At 42.8% G+C, this 20,923-nt stretch overlaps 1 protein-coding gene across 2 annotated transcripts; it reads left to right on the top strand.

Moving 5' to 3' along the window:
* Window positions 1-2,486: 2,486 nt before the first annotated feature.
* xirp2b (xin actin binding repeat containing 2b) lies at window positions 2,487-20,599 on the top strand. 2 transcript variants are annotated; one of them, XM_062403282.1, is made up of 9 exons: window positions 2,487-2,619; window positions 5,210-5,371; window positions 6,015-6,143; window positions 6,815-6,904; window positions 7,175-7,232; window positions 7,338-7,426; window positions 8,459-18,074; window positions 18,895-19,025; window positions 19,195-20,599. In XM_062403282.1, the coding sequence occupies exons 2-8, from the start codon at window positions 5,321-5,323 to the stop codon at window positions 18,984-18,986; spliced, it is 10,125 nt and encodes a 3,374-aa protein (XP_062259266.1). In that variant the 5' UTR covers window positions 2,487-2,619; window positions 5,210-5,320; the 3' UTR covers window positions 18,987-19,025; window positions 19,195-20,599. The 2 variants fall into 2 exon arrangements, with proteins under 2 accessions (XP_062259266.1, XP_062259267.1); XM_062403283.1 differs by having other exon boundaries at window positions 2,492-2,623.
* Window positions 20,600-20,923: the final 324 nt, after the last annotated feature.

Here is a 20,923-nt window from a genome sequence, read left to right on the forward strand (position 1 = left end):
CTACACAAATAAAGTATATTATTATTATTACTATTATTAATATTAGGTGTTTGAAGACACTTTGCAGGATTAATTTGAGGGCATTATGATGGGTGAACCTTCTGCTGCTTTTTTCAAAAAAATCTATGATAATATAAATAATATAATAAGGGGCTATGTTTCCTTCTCAGATGTGTTCTTACATCACCTCCCTTAGAACACAACCACAAGTCAGCACATTCAGCTGATGGTCATTGATTTGTTTCAAAAGCATTGCTCTGGAGGAGAGAGCCAAAACAATACCAACTGTGTAAGTGTTCAAATGTTTATGTGCCGTGTGGACTGAACAGCACTTATGGACAGGATTTACAGACAAAACTGTCAAGTACTATAATTTATTTCAAAAACTTTAGTAAAGGTAAGAAAAATGTAGAAATCACCATCCTGTGATGTACAATTCCACAAAAGTGATGAAAGAAGTGCTGAAACATTTCACTTGCAATCAAATATATTGACAAAAAAGGAATGGACAAAGACATACTCAAGTAAACACTAACAAACTTCCTTGAGTAAAAGGAAGTTCTCCTTTTAAGTGTACTTAAAGTATTAACTGTAAAAATACTTGCAGAGAGTGGCTTATTCCCTAAAGCTATAATCTATTACATCATTATGGTCTCGGCTGTGACCTCTACTGAATCCGTCTGAGCTCTGCTGCAGGTGGACTTGTAGAAGGAGGCGGGGTCCAATATTACCCACCCGCTCTGATTGGATCAGTGGACCAGGCCCCCTCTCCTTATTGATCACTTGTAAATGTGTAAAAAAACAATGGGAACACAGTGCTTAGTAAAAATGTAGTGGAGGAGACAGAACAGATATTTGCACCCGGAAATAAATCCACTCAGGTAAAGTACAGATACATGAAAAATGTACCTAAGTATAGCAACAGTAAAGCAGTCGGTCCTTAACCCATTCAAGTTAAAAAAAAAATTTCTATGATTCTGAAGCTCAAGTAAAATCTGTCCTTTCGTCTGATCTCAGAACAGCGTTCAGTTCCATACAGAATGTGAATGTTTCTGTTTGCTTTGTGACTGTGTCACGGTTTGCATCCATCTTTTAATCCAAAGCCCACCTGTGGTAACAGCAGGCTATTGTCTGTGGAAGCTTTGGTTTGGATGATGGCCATCGCTTCAGTTCTGCAGCTCTGTTTGCCTTTAATAAAAGTCAGTGCACACATCCGATTGAGAGCTGGACAGTTCTTCAGCCAAAGACTTGGCAAAAGTAGTCAACACTGAAATATTTAGTTTAATATTCGTCAGACTGGTCTTTTTTTCTTGGCATCATGTGTAAGTATCTTCCAATATGTGAAAGTCTATGGTATTTGCTGGAATAATTTATTATCTGCTGGCAGGGCTTATGGGTAGTGTGTCTGTGTGTGTGTGTATATGTGTGTGTGTGTGTATGTGTTTGAGTGTGTGTGTGTGTGTGTGTGTGTGTGTGTGTGTGTGTGTGTGTGTGTGTGTGAATTTAATATATTTTCTTTCTTTACTGTATAACTTATTTCTGCTATGGATCACAGAGGACGAGCTTGCTGCTGAATAAAGCAGGGTCGTCATGAAAAGAACAAGAGGCCTTGAAGCGCTCACACAAATGTTCAGATATTCTTTAGAAATCGTTATCTCTCCTGTTTATACTTGACAGAAAAATTATTGTGACTTTGATTCATATTATTATAACTAATTCAACATGAAACTGTCCAATAATCTATGTTTTATAAGGCTGCATTGGATCCATTGCCTCTTAGTCCACTCTGTGGTTTGGTGAAAGCTTTTAAATAGGTGTTCTTTGGGAACTCAGGTATGAGTTACACAGGCAGCAGATGAACGGGGCTGTGTAGATGCCTGACAGGCCTGTCAGCTCCCGAAAACCGGCTTCCACGAGATACCAGAGCCAGGCCGGCGCCAATGTCTCCAGCTGGGCCTAAACAAGATGAGCTGGCATGCTCTTCCACGCTCGGAGGTGTCTCCTGTCGTATTCACGGCCCCTTTGACCCCTCTCAACAAAAAACATTACATCACTGACCTCATTCCAAACCGAATGCAAAACAAAGCACACGGCACAACCGCATTTCAACACATTTTTCTGTCACTTCGCACCTGCCCAACATCCACTTTCAGCAGAAGTATAGAGAATAAAGAGAGATTATCGGAGCACTTGTTGGACTTGTATGTGCATAATTTGGCGTATCATGACAGGTGGTAACAGCTGCTGGAGAATGCAATGCACTCCAATGGGAGTCGTGATGATGAAACCCGGGTGGCCTGATTTATTAGTACACAAGCCTCTGCAGGGGAGTCACAGGAAGTATTTCAATATGGATTTTCTGAGGACTTGACATGAGAGGCACAGACGCCTGACTCTCTAAAAAAAAACAGCCCAGGCCCATCTTTTGCAAGTGGGCGGAGGGTCTAAAATAAAATCAGCTGTCACTGTCTGCTCGGTGGACAGAGGTGGACACGTACTTCTGGAGCTGGTCTCCAACACTGGGATTTGCTTTTGGTTTCGGGAAGACCAGGCTGCGTGGCCTCCGTGTGGGATTCTACCTGCTGAGCTTATAGATTTTTTTTAATTAACTACATCCTGGTAGGTAAGAAATACTCGTGAGCAGTTGAGTCTTTGTGCCAATTGGATTTTAATGAAAGTATGTGACTGATTCTGGCTTTTGAAATTATGTTTTATGTTACTACATCTACAAGCAAGGGAAATATATGGAATATAGAATAACATTTAATTTGGATATCTTGTAAGACGATTGGCTCTGAATTCTTGATTCTAAAAATTCCTTAAGATTGTCCCCATGCACATCCACTAAAAATACCAGGATAAAATATAATCTTATGTTAGACCTGCAGGGGAATAAACTGTGACTGAAACACTAAATTATCAGATTTTCTTTTTTTGGGGCTTGAGGAGCGATTAGATTTATTCTTTTAACAAATTTCAAATAGATGGAGTTCTGAGCTGCTGAGCTGTTTGTGCCAAGGCCAAGTACCCAGAGGCGTTATGTCGCTCTACTTCCACGTTGTGAGGAAAGCCATAAAATGAGGAATACAGAAGCTGAATTACAAATAAACGGGGATATCAATATAGGATATCTTGGAAAGGAAGAGCCTTGACCTTCCAGCTTTCCTCTTTATTATACTGAGTAACACTACCCTTCATGGTTAAGTTTAAAATAGGCTTGATTTATTTTTGCAGGTACGTGGCGCCGAGATTACTTCACTTTCTTGTTATTTGAGCCCTCAACCCCGACCTAACGTGTCAGGAGATATACTCAGACTGTTGACACATTTTTTTGGCTACAAAATTAAGGTCCAACCACAAACATTTACAGTCTGTGCATCTATATGACCCCAAAAACCTGAACTGAAATATGCCACTGGTAAGTTTCACTGCTATAATCAAAATTTTAACTTGTGCATATAAGTAACTGCTGAACTAGAAGTCTTCATTTGAGAGTTGTGTAATGCTAAGTTGTCTTATCTGTCTCAATCGACAAACATACCCACTGTTCCTCCAAGGCTAAAATAGATGGGTGACTGACTTAACCTACAAATACAGCCAATGGGAGAAATAATGCACCAAAAGTTGCTATGAAGTGTGTTATTGCCATGATATAATACAACATTATCAAAAGGTTAAGACTAATTTTCCACCTAACTAATTCAAAAAACTAATGAAAAAATTTGACTTTTTGATTTTTCAATATTTTAAGTACTTTGACATTTAATATGCAACCATTATGTGTTTCCCTTGCTGCCAAAAATAATATAGAAGCTGTTAAATATCATCTGACGCAGGCAGTTGTTGACATTTATCGTAGAATCACTTTGGTTGAATGCAAACAGAGTTAATTCACTGCAGAGCAAAGCAGAGATGATTATCCTCGTGCTGTTAGTCTCAACCGTAGAGTGAAGATTGTACTTGATATTTTATTCTGTTATTTGCATCAGTGCATGTGTGAATACTTTAAATTCAAACAGCAGCTGTAAGTGCTGAGTCAGCAGACTACCTGGGTGGCTGGTGGAGGAGTTTATTATCTCACTGACTGTTCTTGCAGCACATTAAAACACTCAGTGGGATAATGAAAATATCCTCGTGGTTCTGGACTGCTGATGCTGCTCCAGACATAAATTCTCATCAAATCTAATTATGTCTCCAATGAAAATCCATGTCACAGCTAATCCCACTTGCTTGATGATCACCTTGAGGTGTCATCACAGTGGGCTTTTCAAGGAAATTGACTAAGAACACCAGAGGTACAATGATATTGAAGGAACATGTCAAAAAAAAAAAAGAAACAGCTGAGCAGTTTCAGATGTTTAAGTGTGGACCAATATCTTATCACCTCATATCATTATCACTTACATAGCTTTTAATAAATCCTCCACAGCTCTGAATAAATGTCAGGGGACAGATGTGTAATTAATTTTAAAGAGGGATGCCATTTAAATCAATGGATCGTTTTAAAGATGTCAACACAAGAGCACTGCCTGTATCACAGTGAAAGATTTACTCTGCCTCAAACGTTGTTGCCTTTGTGAATGTAGTTAAAAACTAACTAGTAGTTACAAACTACTAGAAGAATGGTGCTTCGGGGGCTTTTATTTTGAATGATTTATACACAAAATATAGAAAAATCACCACATGAGCCATTTTGTCTACCAGAAACTCATATTTCTAGATTTGTACTTTCAAACTGCTTAAAGGTTCAGTGTGTAGAATTTAGGGACATCTAGTGGTGAAGTTGCACGTTGCAGCTGAATACCCCTTCTCTCACCCTCCCCTTCCAAACCTGAAAGAGAACCTGTGGTATCATTCAGTTGTCATAAAAACCCAAAAGGTGTTCAGTTTGGCCAGCGTGGGCTACTGTAAAAAAAAACGTGGCTGCCTCGGTTCAGAGGACCCGCTCCCAATTCAAATATAAAGTATTTCAATATAAACAGCCCTATTCTAGTGTAAAGAAACAACAATTCCTACAAATTAGATGAAACACAACGATTATCTTATATTGAATATCTGCCCATTGATCCCTTTCACCTAAATATTACACATTGGCCCTTTAAATTGGTGAGAACATAAAGGTGCTACCTCTTGAAAAATTAGAAAAGACCAGATAATACATTTAAGAGGCGATCTTACTGTGACAGTTTGCTGGCTATTTGTGCTGTAGCTGCTGGCAGCGCAGGTTTAACCAGGGCAGGACTTCCTGTAAGCTTTGAACCAGAGGAACCGGATTCACTCTGCGGACTCAGAGGTCATCCCACTGACCAACTGTGAGGCCATGTACCAGGCAGCTGTCTCCAAGCGAGCGGGCAACACCATCCCCAGCGGGGTATTTACGCTCGTGCATGGACTTGGTGTCGCTTCAGCTATGACACGTACTACTATTAGAGCTCTGCCTGCACTGAAAAAGAAAACTTGCCTAAGGTATAGGCCAACCCTAAGTGGCTAATTATATCGGTTTGTCTGCTTTCTTGGTGTGTATGTTGTGGGGTAGAGACTCTTACCTGCACATTAGCTGAACTACACTGAGAAGGTATTGTCACCATTATTATTGGTGCGGTCATGCAGTTATTAGTGGAGCTGATGACAGTTTTGAAGCAGGGAAAACGGGGTGAGCGATATTGCATGTACATGTATAAATAGTGGGGGGAACATGAGACTCCCCTCACAGGGCAGAATATAGAGGGATGGTGCAGTCAACATATAGAGTATAACATATGGGTGGCTTTGCTCTGAAGAGCTTGTGCAATCTCTAATGTCAATTTGGAGCCATGACATAAAAGAATATACGTGAGTTTGTCTGCATTTGTGAGTCTGCACAAAGCAAACCGCACACATATAGCATTGGCTGCAACACATTTTACAACAAGCCTGAGCTGCTTGCTCACAGCAGAGACCAGCCCTCGCAGCATCTGTGTGATTTCAGGTCACGAAGAAATGGAGGCAGCTAATAATATTTCCTGCTTCATTAGGTCATGGAGGAATCGGAGGTCTGCTCCCTGCCAGTGGGAATCGCCAGTGTGAGGAAACAATTTGAGACCCAGGAAACGGCCACATCACACAATGTAACCCAGTTCCATTTCCATCACCGAACTGTGCAGGTACACATATTAGAACGCAGTGTCTCTATACCTTCGTCAGGATGACACTAACAGCATGAAAGAGGTGACTGTGGGTAAATGACCGTATTGCTTCTTCCTACCTGAGCTGGTTTCTTTTTTCACTCCTCCATCTAGCTTCTCATCTGCATCGCTGCATGGGGAGCTTTGCAAGGAACAAATCGACTTATGGCGCCGATAACCGAACGGAGGAAAAGTCTATGCATTCATGTTACAGACAATACTTGACACTTCTAATAGCTTTCATGGAAAAACCTCCTGGGAGTTTCATAACACTTAGACTGTAGCTGCGTTCGGCTGAACTGAACAAAGCGGTGGAAACGAATTCATTATTCCAGACTCTTGGTACAGTGTGAGTGAACAGCCGGGCACATTCTCTGACATCCTGCCTCCATCTGTGATTAGTTATCTCGAACCGCAGTGAGCATCCTACATTGTCTCTGTGTGGTACTCGGTCATGTACTGTGAAGCTTTGAATGTCGGAGTAAATTGTAGCGGAGTGAACTCACATCTGTGGCTACGAACAAGGCACTGTGGTTATGTGTGAAATGAAACATTGGGAGTCGTTTGCGTGACGCCGGGGTTTGTGCGGCGTGGACGCAGTTTTTCTCCGCCCATGTTTGACAACCCGGCCGTCTTCTTCATCTTCACAGGAGACGTCAAACTCGGAGGTGACTGTGTCGAGCAGCAGCAGGCAGATCGTCCCGGGGAGCCAACAGCTCAACTTCAACCAGGAGACGATGGTACTGAACTTGTCCCGCCACTGTGTTTCCGCAGCCGTGGCTTTGATAATGAGATCGACTCTTTAATAACCTTGTTGAGAAAAAAAACTGGAGCAGACTGCAATCAATCCATTTTGTGTAATTAATGTTTGTGTAGTGGGGAACAACAGTCTGGGCTGGGATTGAAAGCACTTAATGAAAACATGGGCAGCGCTTGAAGGGTGTAGCTGACGAGTTCAATTTGTGTACTTGATGATGCTCAAACATTTTTTCATTCATTTCTAAAAACAGGTGTCGTACAGCGACAGTAACCTGGCATCCAGTTATGAAAACCATCAAGATGAAACAGGTAGGATGGGTTTCTTTTCCTTTGGATATTTCTATCCTCTGCTATAAAGACTGTCGCTGCAAATTTGAGGCCTCCCTTTATTCTCACGTCTGTGCTGATTTTTAGAAGAGGAACTTCCCAGGTACACTACAAAAGAACTGAGGGATCGCTTTGAAAGAACAATAGAAGAAGCTGCTCCTCCCAAACCAGTCAAAGTAAGCATTTCAGTTTCAGTCAGGCAAATACACAGAAGCGTTTTTCATTTGGGGAATTTAAGAATGTGTACTTTAAGATACTTGATCTATTATTTCAAGTGAAAATCTGTAATATTTTCTTCCTGGTTTACTGGTGGTAACAGCAAGTGCTGTTTAAAGTGTAACTTCACCCCTAAGTTTCGTCTGAAGTGTCACTCCCTGGAAATTCAAAACATGCCCCGCAGAGCTGGGGGGGTGGGGCTAAGGGAGTCATGCCATAGAGACATTCCTAATGGTTCACCCTATGTAAGCAGGCCAATACTCACAACAGTTTAAACATTAGGTGGTGTACAGAGCCATTTTCAACCCATATGTAATGCTAGTACATTTGATATTCAAACCAGCATCGATGTGTTTCATCAACTAACAGTCGTATAATTTAGTTTGCTCAAAAAACTGATTTAAATGTGCAGCATCACTTTAATAGTGCAGCAAACATCAGTTTGTTTCTTTATCAAAAATACAGCAGAAGAGCAGCTGTTGTGTGTTCACAGTGCAGCCAGTAAAAAAGTAATTTTAATGTAAATAATTGGAATCTAGATCTGATTTCATTCTGCTGACAGTATTACACACATGAAGTTAGTCAACTTGCTTTGAGTTGGAAGTGTGCAGCCTGTTTGCAACTCATCATCCAACACCCACAGTGGCTCCTCCTCATTGTTTCTGTACTTCCTGCTGTATTAAAACCAAACCAATGTCAAGACAAGAAAGCCCATGTTCAGTGTTGATGTAGACTTTACTGAGGTTGTAGGTATTCTTGTTCCAGCTTCACAATGAAAGCGAAGCAATGTTTTACCAGTTTATCACTTTAAATGGAAAGCAGCTCTACAAACTGATCAGTTTGCATTATTCACGTGATATGATGTAAATTCTGTACTTAATCTGCAAGTGGTACAGCAAGGTGACTTGTAATGCACATATAGCTCTGCCTGGGAGTAATGGAATAGACTTATAGGTATTTACCCACAAATGTGGTTTTTGTTCCTTAAAAAGATTGGACGTGACATCAATCGTGCTAAGTGGTCCTCAAATGTCACACATAACAACGCCTTGGCTTGTGAGGTCTACGAGGCGTCTGCTGCTGCTGGAGCGAGAGAAGAAACAACAGCTGCAGTGATGGATTATGAAGACTTCCCACCCCCACCGGCTGAGGATTCTGACTATCTTCCACCCCCACCCCCCGACTTACTACAAATGCCATTAGACGATGATAATATTCCAGAGGGCCATTACTCACCCGAACCTCCAGAGCCAGCAAACCCCAAATACCAACTAAACAGAGAGGCCTACTTCAAACAGAAGGGCATGTCAGAGCTGAAACGGCTATACAAACACATTCATCCTGAGGTTCGCAGGAATATCGAGAAAGAGTGCTTGAGCGACAACAATGAAACAGAGATCCGCCAGTTGGAGAGAGAAGAGTACATGTACGAGCGCGACGATGTTAGTCCAAATGAAATGAACGATGAGGAATACGCGGATTGGGAGGAGATTCTTCCGGGCGAGGTGCAGAACATGCGTTGGATGTTTGAAAATAAGCCGCTGGACACCATCAAAGATGAAACTCTCGATGAGGAGGAGGAGGACGAAGACAAGAAAATAACCCAACAGGAAATGATTCTCGGCAAAGATGTGAGACGCACAGCCTGGATGTTTGAGACGAAGCAGATAGATGAGCTGGGTTCACAAAATCCCAACTCCACAGAATACAGAAATAAATCCAACAAATTTGACAAAGGGGACGTGCGTGCTGCGGCGTGGCTTTTTGAAACCCAATCTATGGACACTCTGAACAAGATGCGTACGGAGGAGGATTTAACTAAAGAGGTCGCGTTCACTGAAGAGGATGGAAATGCCACCATTTACATGATTGACAATAAGTACATGGAAACACTCGGGCACACCGAGACCATTGACGAGAGCCACCTGCTGAGTCTGAGGGCAGTGTTGGAGGAAATTAACGGAGACGTGAAAACCATAACAAGCACTTTTGACACTCAGTTTAAATGCATAATTATGGGTCAATCGAGCCAGATGCTGGAGATTAAATCCGTGCGCAAGATTGAAACCGAATTAGAAAACTCCATTGCCTCACGCTGGCTTTTCGACACCCAACCCCTGGACATGACAAACAGAGAGCCATCACCTCTGAAACTTGTATGCAGTCTTTCCATGGAGGACAGCAGTAAGGGAGACTGGGGCAGGTGGCTGTTTGAGATCAAGACTCTGAATTCCTTCAACGAGTGGGAAAGCTCTCAGATGGAGAAGGAAGAGCTCATTGGAACCGATGTGCGCAAACACTGCCTGGTGTTTGAAACTCAGCCAATGGATTCTCTGAAGGACGACTCCAACGCCAGACCTCAGGCTGTGGAAGATATCATCGGAGGCAATGTGAGATCTGCGAGGAACTTTTTTGAAACCAGCCCTCAAGTAGCCAGGAGGAATTGCACAGAAGTGGGAAAACTTAAAAAGGCAACAGTAAGTGAAGAAATGAAAGGGGATGTGAGACACCAAAAGTGGCGCTTTGAGAGTCAAGCTCTGGAGCACATAAGAGAGGACAAAAAGGAGGTTACACGAACCGTAAATATTCAGGAAGACCTCACGCAGGAGGATGGCACAAGCTGCAGGGCGGATGTTCGTAAGAATTGCTGGGCATTTGAGACGCAACCAATGGATACTTTGAAAGATGATTCAAATACTCAGTCTATGACAAAAGAGGAGATTATCGCAGGTAACGTGAGATCAGCCAGGCATTATTTTGAAACGAATCCAGATGAGGAGTTGAAAGAGCTTGCAGAGGTGGGCAAACTCAAAAAAGCAGCAGCACTTGATGAGGAAAAAGGTGACGTGAGACATCAGAAATGGAGATTCGAGAGCCAACCCCTGGAACAGATTAGAGAGGAAAAGAAAGAAGTAATTCGAACAATCGACCTGGAGGAAATTGATAAAGTGGATGTCTTGAACTACAAGCAAATCTTTGAGAGCACAGATTCAAACTGGAGAGATGAATCACATAAGATCCTCATAGAGGGTGCGCAGTCTGGGTCTGTGAAATCAAATAAAAACCTGTTTGAGTCTTCACAGCTTTACGCCATGCAAGACAGCTCGGGCCACTTTCATGAGGTGAGAACAGTGCGGCGTGAAGAGGTTGTAAAAGGAGACGTAACATCCTGCAAGTGGATGTTTGAAACTCGACCAATTGACCAGTTTGACGAAACCATGGATAGATACCAAATCATCAAAGGTATTTCCAAGCAAGAAATAGAATCTGGTGATGTTAAAACTGCAAAGTGGTTGTTTGAAACGCAGCCTCTCGATGCCATTAAGTACTTCAGCAATATCGAAGATGAAGAAACTGTGGAGACAAGTACAAAACAAGATGTCGTGAAGGGCGATGTGAAAACCTGCAAGTGGCTATTTGAAACCAAACCGATGGACATCCTGTGCGAAAGATCTGAGTTGAAGGGTGAAAATGAGTCTGAAGAAATGCGCAAGGGAGACGTCAAAACGTGCACATGGCTCTTTGAGACACAAGCACTTGATACTCTCCACGAGACGGAGACAGTTCTGAAAACGTGCACAGTCAATCAGGAGGACGTTCGAGGGAAGGATGTGAGAACGGCTTGTTTTCTCTTTGAGACAGATAACCTGGAGAACCTCACCGGGGAGGAGACGGATTCGTTCAAGCGCGTCACTGAGATTGACATCGGGTCTGGAGATGTGTCGAGGATGAAGTATGTTTTTGAAAACCAGACCTCAGATATCATGACTTCAACATCTGACGAAGTGATGCAAAAGCTCAAGAGAGTTCAGACTGAGGATATACTACGAGGAAATGTGGGGACCTGCAAATGGCGCTTTGAAAACCAATCCATTGATACATTACACGAAAGCCAAGAAGAATCGATAAGCCGCACAGTAAATGACGTACAAGGCGGAGATGTAGATAAAGGCCGTTTCATTTTCGAAACACGCTCATTGGATAAAATCCACGAGGTGTCGGCCGAAACTGACTCGGAGCTGATGAAAATACAAAAGATTGTTCGCGACAAAGATGAGAAAGGTGATGTGAGAAATTACACCATGATGTTTGAAACTGAGCCCCTTTACGCTATTCAAGACAAAGAGGGCCATTACCACGAGGTCACCACTGTGACGAGCGAGGAGGTATCAAGAGGAGATGTAGTGGGAACCCGCTGGTTGTTTGAAACCAAGCCTCTCGACGCCATCCATGACACAGATGAGGTTTATGTCATAAAATCTGTCACACAACAGGATGTTCAAAAAGGAGATGTCACCTCTGCCAAGTGGAGATTTGAAACCCAAAATCTTGATAGGATTGCTGAAGAAAAGAAGGAATTCACAAAGACTGTTGATGACATTCAAGGAGGCAACGTCAGCATGAATAAACACCGCTTTGAGTCGGATGCCTCGTCACAGGAGTCCGTTAGAACGGTAAATGTAAGTGAAATACAAAAAGGTGATGTCAGGACTGCGAAGTGGAGATTTGAAACCCAGTCAATCGATAAAATAAGGAGCATGAGCTCTGAAAATCTGATTGAAACTGTTAAGAGGGAGGAGGTTGCAAAGGGAGATGTTAAACAGTCAGTCTGGCTCTTTGAGAAAAATCCTCTTGACCACATTAAAGAAGCAGATGAAGATGTGGAGACAACCGTCACTCAAGAGGAGATCCCCAAAGCGGATGTGAAGACAGCGACATGGCTCTTTGAAACGACACCAATGGATGACTTTAATGAGACCAAAATGGAGAGGACTGAAATTCAGGGGAAGAGCGTCAAGGGAACGCTTGAGGAGCTTTACAGTCAGGAAATGGTGAAGTCGAAGGGAATACTCATTGAAGCTGATGAAATTGGCGATGTGAGGATGGCAAAGTATCAGTTAATGAATACGCAGGCTCCAGAAATTCAACGAGAGGACGTCATCAGCGGAGATCTGCAAACGATTATGATGAACCTACTGACCAGACAGGAACGAGGCGAGCAGCAGATCATCATAGATTCAGAGGAGAAGGGCAACATTAGTTCAACGATGCAGGAGCTATTCAGCCAAAAAACAGGCAGCTCTACTGAAAGGGAGGAGATACTAAGTGGGGATATTCGGGAAGCTATAAACAACCTTTTCAGTGGGGACGGGTCAAAAAAACATGGAATACTCATCCAGGAGGGTGAAAAGGGAGACGTACAGATGACAATATATTCCCTTCTCAATCAGCAAGAGAATGCCAATGTTGAAAGAGAAGACATCGTAAGAGGCGATATAAAGAGCACCCTCCAAAAACTGTCCAGCTATGACAAGACAGATCAGGCCACAAAGATAAGGGTGGATGATATTGAGAAAGGAAATGTCAACTTTTACTCCACATGCATTGAATCTGGGGCACTTGACTATCTCAAACAGCTCCATCTAGGAACTGAAGAGACGTCAACTGAGAGAGAAGAAAAAGAGGAGATCGTCGGAGGTGACATCAAGGGCACGAAACTGATCCTCGGTCGGAGTCAAATGCAAATTGAGCGCACAGTAGAGGATGTGACACCTGGGGATGTTCACAACACAGTTAAAAAGTTCATGACGGAGCCGACAGTAGAGAGACTGCAAAAAGAGGAGATCATCAAGGGGGATTTAAGGGCCGCTATGAGTTCCCTCTCTGAATCGGTGAATCAGACTGTTGTTATGGAGAAAGAGGAGGTGGTGAAAGGAAACCTAACGAAGACTCTGCGGTGTCTCGAGAAGGCTCAGCAGCACCACAAGGAAGTGGAGAAGCCAGATATCGTACCAGGAAATATCAGGGGGGCTAAGAGATCGCTTGAGAAATCAGCAACATCGAGAACTAAAGTTGACGTTGAGGATTTGGTCTCTGGAGATGTAAAGGCCACGCTGAAATCTCTGGAGCTGGCAAAGCAAACGGTGCGGGAGGTTGAAAAGGAGGAAATTGTGAGGGGTGATATTAACATGGCAATGCAAAACCTACACGATGCCTCCAGTGAAAGGATAACGTGTCAGCAGGAAATAGATGTGCAGGGAAACATCAGAGGGACCATTCAGCTCTTAATGGAGTCTCCACCTTCACCGAGGATGCAAAGAAGCCCGAGCGACGAGGGCGACGTAAAGGGTGATGTCAAGATGTCAATTAAGTCATTATATGACATGCAGGAGCAGACCCAGCTGGAGAAAGAAGAGGTGATAAAGGGGGATGTAAAAGGCACTATTAAATCTCTGCTGGAAACAGCGCAGCGGGAAGCTCAAACCAAAGTCAGGCAAGGGGCATACAGAAGAGCTCGAGTCAAGCAGAGCCCTCCCGTTAAAAACCTGAATGCTGATGCACAGAGGAACATTCAGAAGTTAAGAACATCTAATGTGGTGGAAACATCAACATCCTTGAAGGAAACTGAAGCTGTTGCAGCAAAGACTTGTACTGTGGAGCAGTCTTCTCAGCAATCGACCACTGTGGTGGAGCATAAAACTATAACTCAAAACCATGGTATCAAAACAGTGAAGACAGAGTTTCGTAATCTAAACTCTAACCAAAGGGGAATGACAAAACAAGACAAAACCAGAGTAAAAACTGGTGTTTACATCTTACAACAACAAGTGCCAGAGCCTGAACTGCCTCTCCCACCTCCACCTCCTCCAGTAGTAGACACTGACCTTCCTCCTCCTCCTCCTCCTACTCCTCCTCCTCCTCCCTCTGTTGATTCTGACATTGATCAGCTTCCTCCTCCACCACCACCCCTCACCAGTGAGCAGGACCTCCTCCCACCTCCTCCATCTCAACAAGAACTGGAGAGTATGCCAGCCCAGGCAATTCACCCTTCACCAGCCAAAGCAAAAAGGTTGACTGTGAAAAAAGTGAAAGCTCCGACTTTACACCAAGTCCCGAAACTGGAGCCTAAAGTGGAGATCAGCAAAACACAGAAGATGGAGGTTACATCGGAGAAAAAGGTAGAAATGAGCCAAAGCCTATCAAAGACAACAACACATACATCGAAGATTGTCTCATATGAAATTCCTCCACCACCTGAGTCACCACGACCAATACAGAAAGTTTATGTTGCTCCTGTGAAATTCACCCCTCCGTCTTCTCCTACTCCCCCCATGAGGGGGATAATGACCAAATTCACCCCTCCGTCTTCTCCTACTCCCCACATGAGGGGGATCATGACTAAATTCACCCCTCCGTCTTCTCCTACTCCCCACATGAGGGGGATTATGCATAAATTCACCCCTCCGTCTTCTCCTACTCCCCACATGAGGGGGATAATGACTAAATTCACCCCTCCGTCTTCTCCTACTCCCCCCATGAAAGGTAAAATGACTAAATTCAAAACTCCTCTGATAAAAGCAGAAGAACAGTTCCGGAAACTTAGAGACGAAAACACGCCACCAACAACTCCAACCCCAATTTACATACATGACTCGGTTACTGCAGCTCTTGAGATGCTCTCCAACGAGGACATAGAGCAGTTTGATACCAAAACATCAGAAATCACAAAGCAGCAAGCTGAAAAGACGTCTCTCCATGTTCATTCAGATTTAGCACCATGTGATTTATCCAAGGATGTTGTTAATGTCACCCATGGCAAAGTCAGTGCCAGTCAGGAGACAATGCTCAGTGATTCTATGATTATATCTAATGCTAAACAGCAAACTGTCTCTGAGACTTCTAAGGTTGTCTCCGTTCAAAAGACTTCAGTGAGACAACAGATGCATTCGACATCACAGAAGACAGTTTCGGTTTCCTCTAGTCAGTCTGCGGCGTCTGTCATTACTGGCGAGGTCCACACGTCAAACACTGTGGTTGCAAACACAGAAAACATGACTGATAAGAGAAAGGAGTCTAAAAGTCAGAAAACAAAGGGATCCGACAAATCTGAAAATGAAAAGGAAGGCGAGATGCTTAAACCTGAACGCTCTGTCACTGCTGAGGAGAATGTTAAATCAAGCAAAACGCAATCAGAGAGCAAGAAGACTACAGACAATACAGCAACCAAATTAATCACTAACCTTCCTAATAAGTCCTCCAAAACAGACAATGTCACTATAGGGAAAAATGTAAAGGAGTCAAAATCACCACCGTGTGAAAACAAAAAAAAGAATGATCAATCTCCTACCAAGAGCCAAGAGAAGGTTTCTGATCAGTCAGTGCAAACAGACAAGACAGCTGCCACCGCAAATGGAAAAACAGGCAAACAGAACCAAAAGGGGAAAAAGAACAACAAACAAGAGAAGCAAGTAGAGACAAAAATGTCACATGAGAGTCAGAAACAGAGTGTTTCACAAGAATTGAAGGTGGAAACTACAAGGGTGAAAGTGATCACTGACTCCAAAGAGTTAAAACTTGGAATTAAGAAAGTCACAGCCTCGCCTGCTCCTGTCTCAGCGCTCGCTGCTTCTGAGATCATAACAGACGTCCAATTAGAAACTCCGACTCCGACAAAGAGGAAAAAGAAGTCCAAAAGGTCTAAAGGGGGATCACCGCCAAGTCAAAGTAAAGATGTTTCCACAGAATCAATGGTAGAAGCTAAAGAAACCAAGACTGATACTACCCATCAAACACAGGACACAATTGCAGTTGCCCAAGTTCACAAAAGTTTAAAAGAAGAGCACATGCAAGTCATGAGAGAAGTCATCGCCACAGACCATCAGAAACTAAAGCAAAAAGAAATTAAAAAAGACTTGAAGTCGTCTGAAATGAAGAAAGGAGTGACGCTTCTTCAGCAGAGTGTGGAGGAACAACAGAAAAAAAGTAGGAATGTCCCAATTACAGTGACAGGCGAGTCAGAACAAACTCAGTTGGCAAAGTCCACAACCGGAAGAACAGATGGGGATTCTCAAAGGCGAGAGGTCCAAGTGTTAATCTCTCACACGACAGAGCTACAAAGAAAAAATGATTCTAAATCTTTAAAGACTCTGCTCAATGCACTCCCAGATTGGCTCATAAGTCCACAGAGAAGATGTGAACTGGAGGAATCCGTGGTGGAAAGTGATGCACATAGAAATAAAGAAATTCTCTCACATGTGAGGAAACTGGCCGAAGCTAAACTAATGCATCTGGAAGATAATGAGACAATGGAGAAGCATGAATTTGATTCAGTTTCTGATAAGGCGATTTCTAGTGGGGCAACACAAAGAATTTCCAAGATCAGTATTGGTTCTGCCAAAATTGATAACCAAATAACTAAAAAGACATCTCAAGTATGGAGGGAAGAAGTGAGTCAGTTCAAGTCTGTTGACTTGCGCGCTCCTTCGCCATTACTAAGGATGCGATCTCCCTCGCCGACATTCATCACAATAGAATCCACACGAAGATCCAACTCACCCCAGAGGGTAACCCCATCACCTACCCTGCTGCAAAGGCCTCCCACACCTCCCACGCCACCACCACGCAGGTGCGACACACCGACATCTCGCCTCAATAGAATAACGCCGTCTCCAACTTTTGACAGAGCAGAAAATTTGGCTCGTCTCAAAGACACAACAGCCAAGCTCTCACGTGGCGTCACCCCACCGCCCCTTCTTGCTCCACAGCAGATATCAGAGAAGAAGTCAGAGATTGTGGAACCGCCTGCATCATTCCATCGGCAAATCAAAATCGGGTCTCAAATTGTGGAGGCTCAGACTTTGACAGCGAATGAAACACAAAGTGAGTCTGAGACTCGAGCACCATTGTGTCCTTATAACCCAGATCTTGAAGAAGATTCAGAGCTGTCGTCTGCGTCAGTCAGAGAAAAGAGAGAGTTTTTTGAAGATGCTCAAAAGGCTGAGATTGAAAAGACCTACGTGCGGAAGGAACCCATCGCCATCCCTGAACGACTGGGCCCTGACCTGGAGGAGGATGTAGCAGAAAATAAGAACAAAGAAACGGATGAGCTTCCCAGAGCGGACTTGTATGGTCTTGTAAATAAATTTGAATCATCAGAAGAGAAGATGTGTTTCAAAAGAGAGCTCATCCCACTCGCAGAGCAGCTTCACAACAATACGGAAGGAACAGCTTGTAACAAAGAGAAAGTAGACATCCTGGAACAGGGAATGCCAAGTTTTGACATCCAGGCTATTAAAAATGTTTTTGAACTGGGTGAGCTAAGTTCCTCTTTCAGAGAGGAGAGGGAGGATCACGAGGAGCCTGAGTCAAATCTGAGTGAAACAACAGCAGACACTTCAAAGCGGGAAAGGACCCAAGAGACCAGGGGAGGCTCACGGCAGAGCACCCCCCTCCCTCTCCAGAAACATGAGGCAGTAGCTGTGCCAGCAAAACCATCAGCCTCCTCTGAAGCCAAATCAATCACAGAACATTTCTCAAATGTTGATGAGTTTGGTAATGAGGTCATCGGAACAAGGATAGCTGTCATCGAGCTTTCGGAGAGCGCATCAAGCCAACAGGTTCCTTTCTCCTACGCCGATGTAGTCAAAAGAAAAGCTGCAGCAGCGAGGCGAACAGACACGTTGGATGAAGACGCTACGGAGAAGCTGCTGAGGAACTTCCACAAAACGTGGACGGAGAGTGAGACAGTTTTCAAGAGTCTTGGCTACTCTGTTTCTGAAGAGACGACGGCCCAAGTTCTGTCAAGCGAAACAAGGATTGTCTCATCTGGTAAAACCCGAACAGCATGACACCACAGAACTGAATGGCATGGACAACGGGTGGCTTTAATTTGAGTGTTTTTGTTTGTGCTGTGTTGCAAAAGCAGAATTACCAACACTGTGTGTATACATATGTATATATATATATATATATATATATATATATATATATACATACGTAGATTACTTAAGTGTTTATTTACGACCAGAGGTGCCGGTAATAACCAACAAGACCAGGATTCTTCAGCCATGCTAGCAGCTCTGTGAGGCTGTGTCAGATGTGTTCTCATTAACATGCTTTCAATGGAAATACTAACATGCTGATGGTTAGGAGGTCATCCTTAACTTCTTACTTCTGGAAGTTAGCCTGCTAATATTCTCACGGCCGTCATCAGCAAAAGGAGTCTGCCGAGTTGCCCTGGAGTTGTTAAAGAATGTCCTTTCCCGCTGAATACAAATGGAAGCCAATTACATCCAACCCCCGCAAACAACCTTGAACAGAGACTGTTCACAGTCTGTCTCTTTCTACTAGCAAATTGCAGGTATCTGTATAAAATGGAAGCGAATAAAACTAAAACCTGAAGAATCATTTTAACCGTTCCCTCTGACAGCGGTTGCCCGAGTTTTAAGGAATGAATGAGCATGACACGTAACCTTTTAAGTGCAACCATTATGTGCTGCATTGCTTTGTATTTGCAAGATAACAATAATAACAACTGAAATAAAAGCTCTGGCTCATTATTGCATTGTGACGCAGCCCAGATAAAATGCTTTTCTGTTGTATATGTGAAAAAATACCTCACTATTTGCATTTTATCTCTTTCAAACAGGTTCGAGTTCCGAAGTCGGAGCTCTGCACACTGTGTCGGAGGAGAGCTTATCCAATGGATGCTCTGATAGTGGACAAAAACAAGTACCATAAATCCTGTTTCTGCTGTGAGCACTGCAAAAATAAATTAAGGTAAATGTGGCACTCATTCAAATAAAAGCCCACAATGGACTATTTGAACTTTGCAATATTAATTAGTTCATTTGTTGGTGTTTTAATCACAGCTTAATTGTTCAGAAAACAATGTCATGCTTTTAATGTTGTGTAACTAACAACAGGAGGTGTTTTCTCTTTCTTGTAGCCTTGGAAATTACGTCTCTCTCCACGGACACTTCTACTGTCTGCACCATTACAAACAACTCCTCAAGTCCAAAGGGAACCACGATAATGGACTTGGGCTGAAACCTCCCGCAGGAAGAGGTGGACCTATCCCCTCAGATGAGAAACTTGAATGGAGATATTCCATGAGCAGCATTAGTTCAGTAGACAAAACACAAAGCGGTGAAAACGAAACGACTAAAGTGTTAGATGAAAACAAACCACACTCCAATAAAATATCTGTAGTTTGGCCCCCACAGGCCGATCCCCCAAAGATGGCCTTTAAAATAGAAGAAGACATTCAGCTAACTAAACCGCAGTGGCCCCCTCCAGACAACTCCCCCAGGTCCCCCAAACAACAGCACAGAAAGGCTGTTCCCAGAAGTACCCTTTGAAAGAAAGTCACCAAAATACACGGTTTAGTCAAGTAAATACAAAGAAGAGCAGCACACGACAATGAACGGTAATAGAAAGTGTTACAGGAGTGTCCCGGCAGCTCAGTTTAGGAAGTGTTTGGTTGAAGATCGTTCAGTAAGTCGAATCGAAAGGGAACAAGAGATGTAAGGATACGACAAACTGTATCGTAGATGGTGTGAAAAAGCAGGTTTTAGCAGTAAGTTTTATAGAGATAGATGTGGAAAGTGGAAGCAGATGTGTAGTGGTGTGCTTTGAACTGACGTGCTTATGTGTAATTTTACATCCAGTGAATTTTATAAATTTGTTTCCATTTAGTATTTCACACAAAATAATCAGATTTTCAAATTTGAGAAAAAAACTATATTAAGTTATTTATTGCACTTCAATAGGGACCTTGCACTATTCGTGCTCGACGCCTAATAACCTGATAACAATTGTTAGTAAAGACATTATAATGTCAAATTTAGTAGTATACTGGTAAAATAATATATGTATTAGCATTGTAAAAGAGATTTTCAAATATAATTTGCCCTCCCAGTTTCCTTTTCACCCTTTTTGTTTTAGTCTACCATTAATTGGTTAATTGTACAAATCAGTCATTTGTTTTTGTAACTGCATGGTGATGCTGTTCTGCTGTTGTATTATTTCGTCAGGGTTTTTATCTTTTAACATATCAACATTTTTGCATTTGTCTTTTTAGCACCTGGTGTGCAGACTACTAAAAAGCTTATTGGAATTATTTTATTTATAATATTGAAAGTATATAATATAAACCAGTGAGTTGGTGGGGATCATGTTTGTTTTGGACATTTGTATCCTCTCTTTGAACGACAACTATTTTGCAATGAAGAATTGTATTTTTTAGATTAGACCGATATAAGACAATTCCTGACTTTGTCATGCTGTCAGGCTGGTTCACTTTCTTTATTGCTGATCTAAGAGCAATAAAACGTATGAATGTCACCGTTTCATTTGTCTGTGTCTTTGAAAGTCTCTGGCCTACTTTATACATTAGCGTCAGTGTACCGTATGTGAAATGTCAATCTGTCGCTCCATCTCCAGAGTTCATCCATATCAAACGCAGAGAGGACGAGCTGTCACAGAGCTTGTCAGACGTCATCTGACAGAAGCCTCGCCCAGAGTAGACAGGGTCAGGTCAGCAGATCCCTTTCACACAGTCAGTATAATCTCCTTTAGAAGCTATCCCCACCCCTGAGGGGGGGTTTTGGAGCTCAGACTGCAGGTGTCCCTTCAGCGGGACAACCAATTGTATGTAGCCATATGAGAACACTTGA

This window comes from Platichthys flesus, chromosome 13 (genome assembly GCF_949316205.1).
Source record: "Platichthys flesus chromosome 13, fPlaFle2.1, whole genome shotgun sequence".
NCBI classification, from domain to species: Eukaryota; Metazoa; Chordata; class Actinopteri; order Pleuronectiformes; family Pleuronectidae; genus Platichthys; species Platichthys flesus.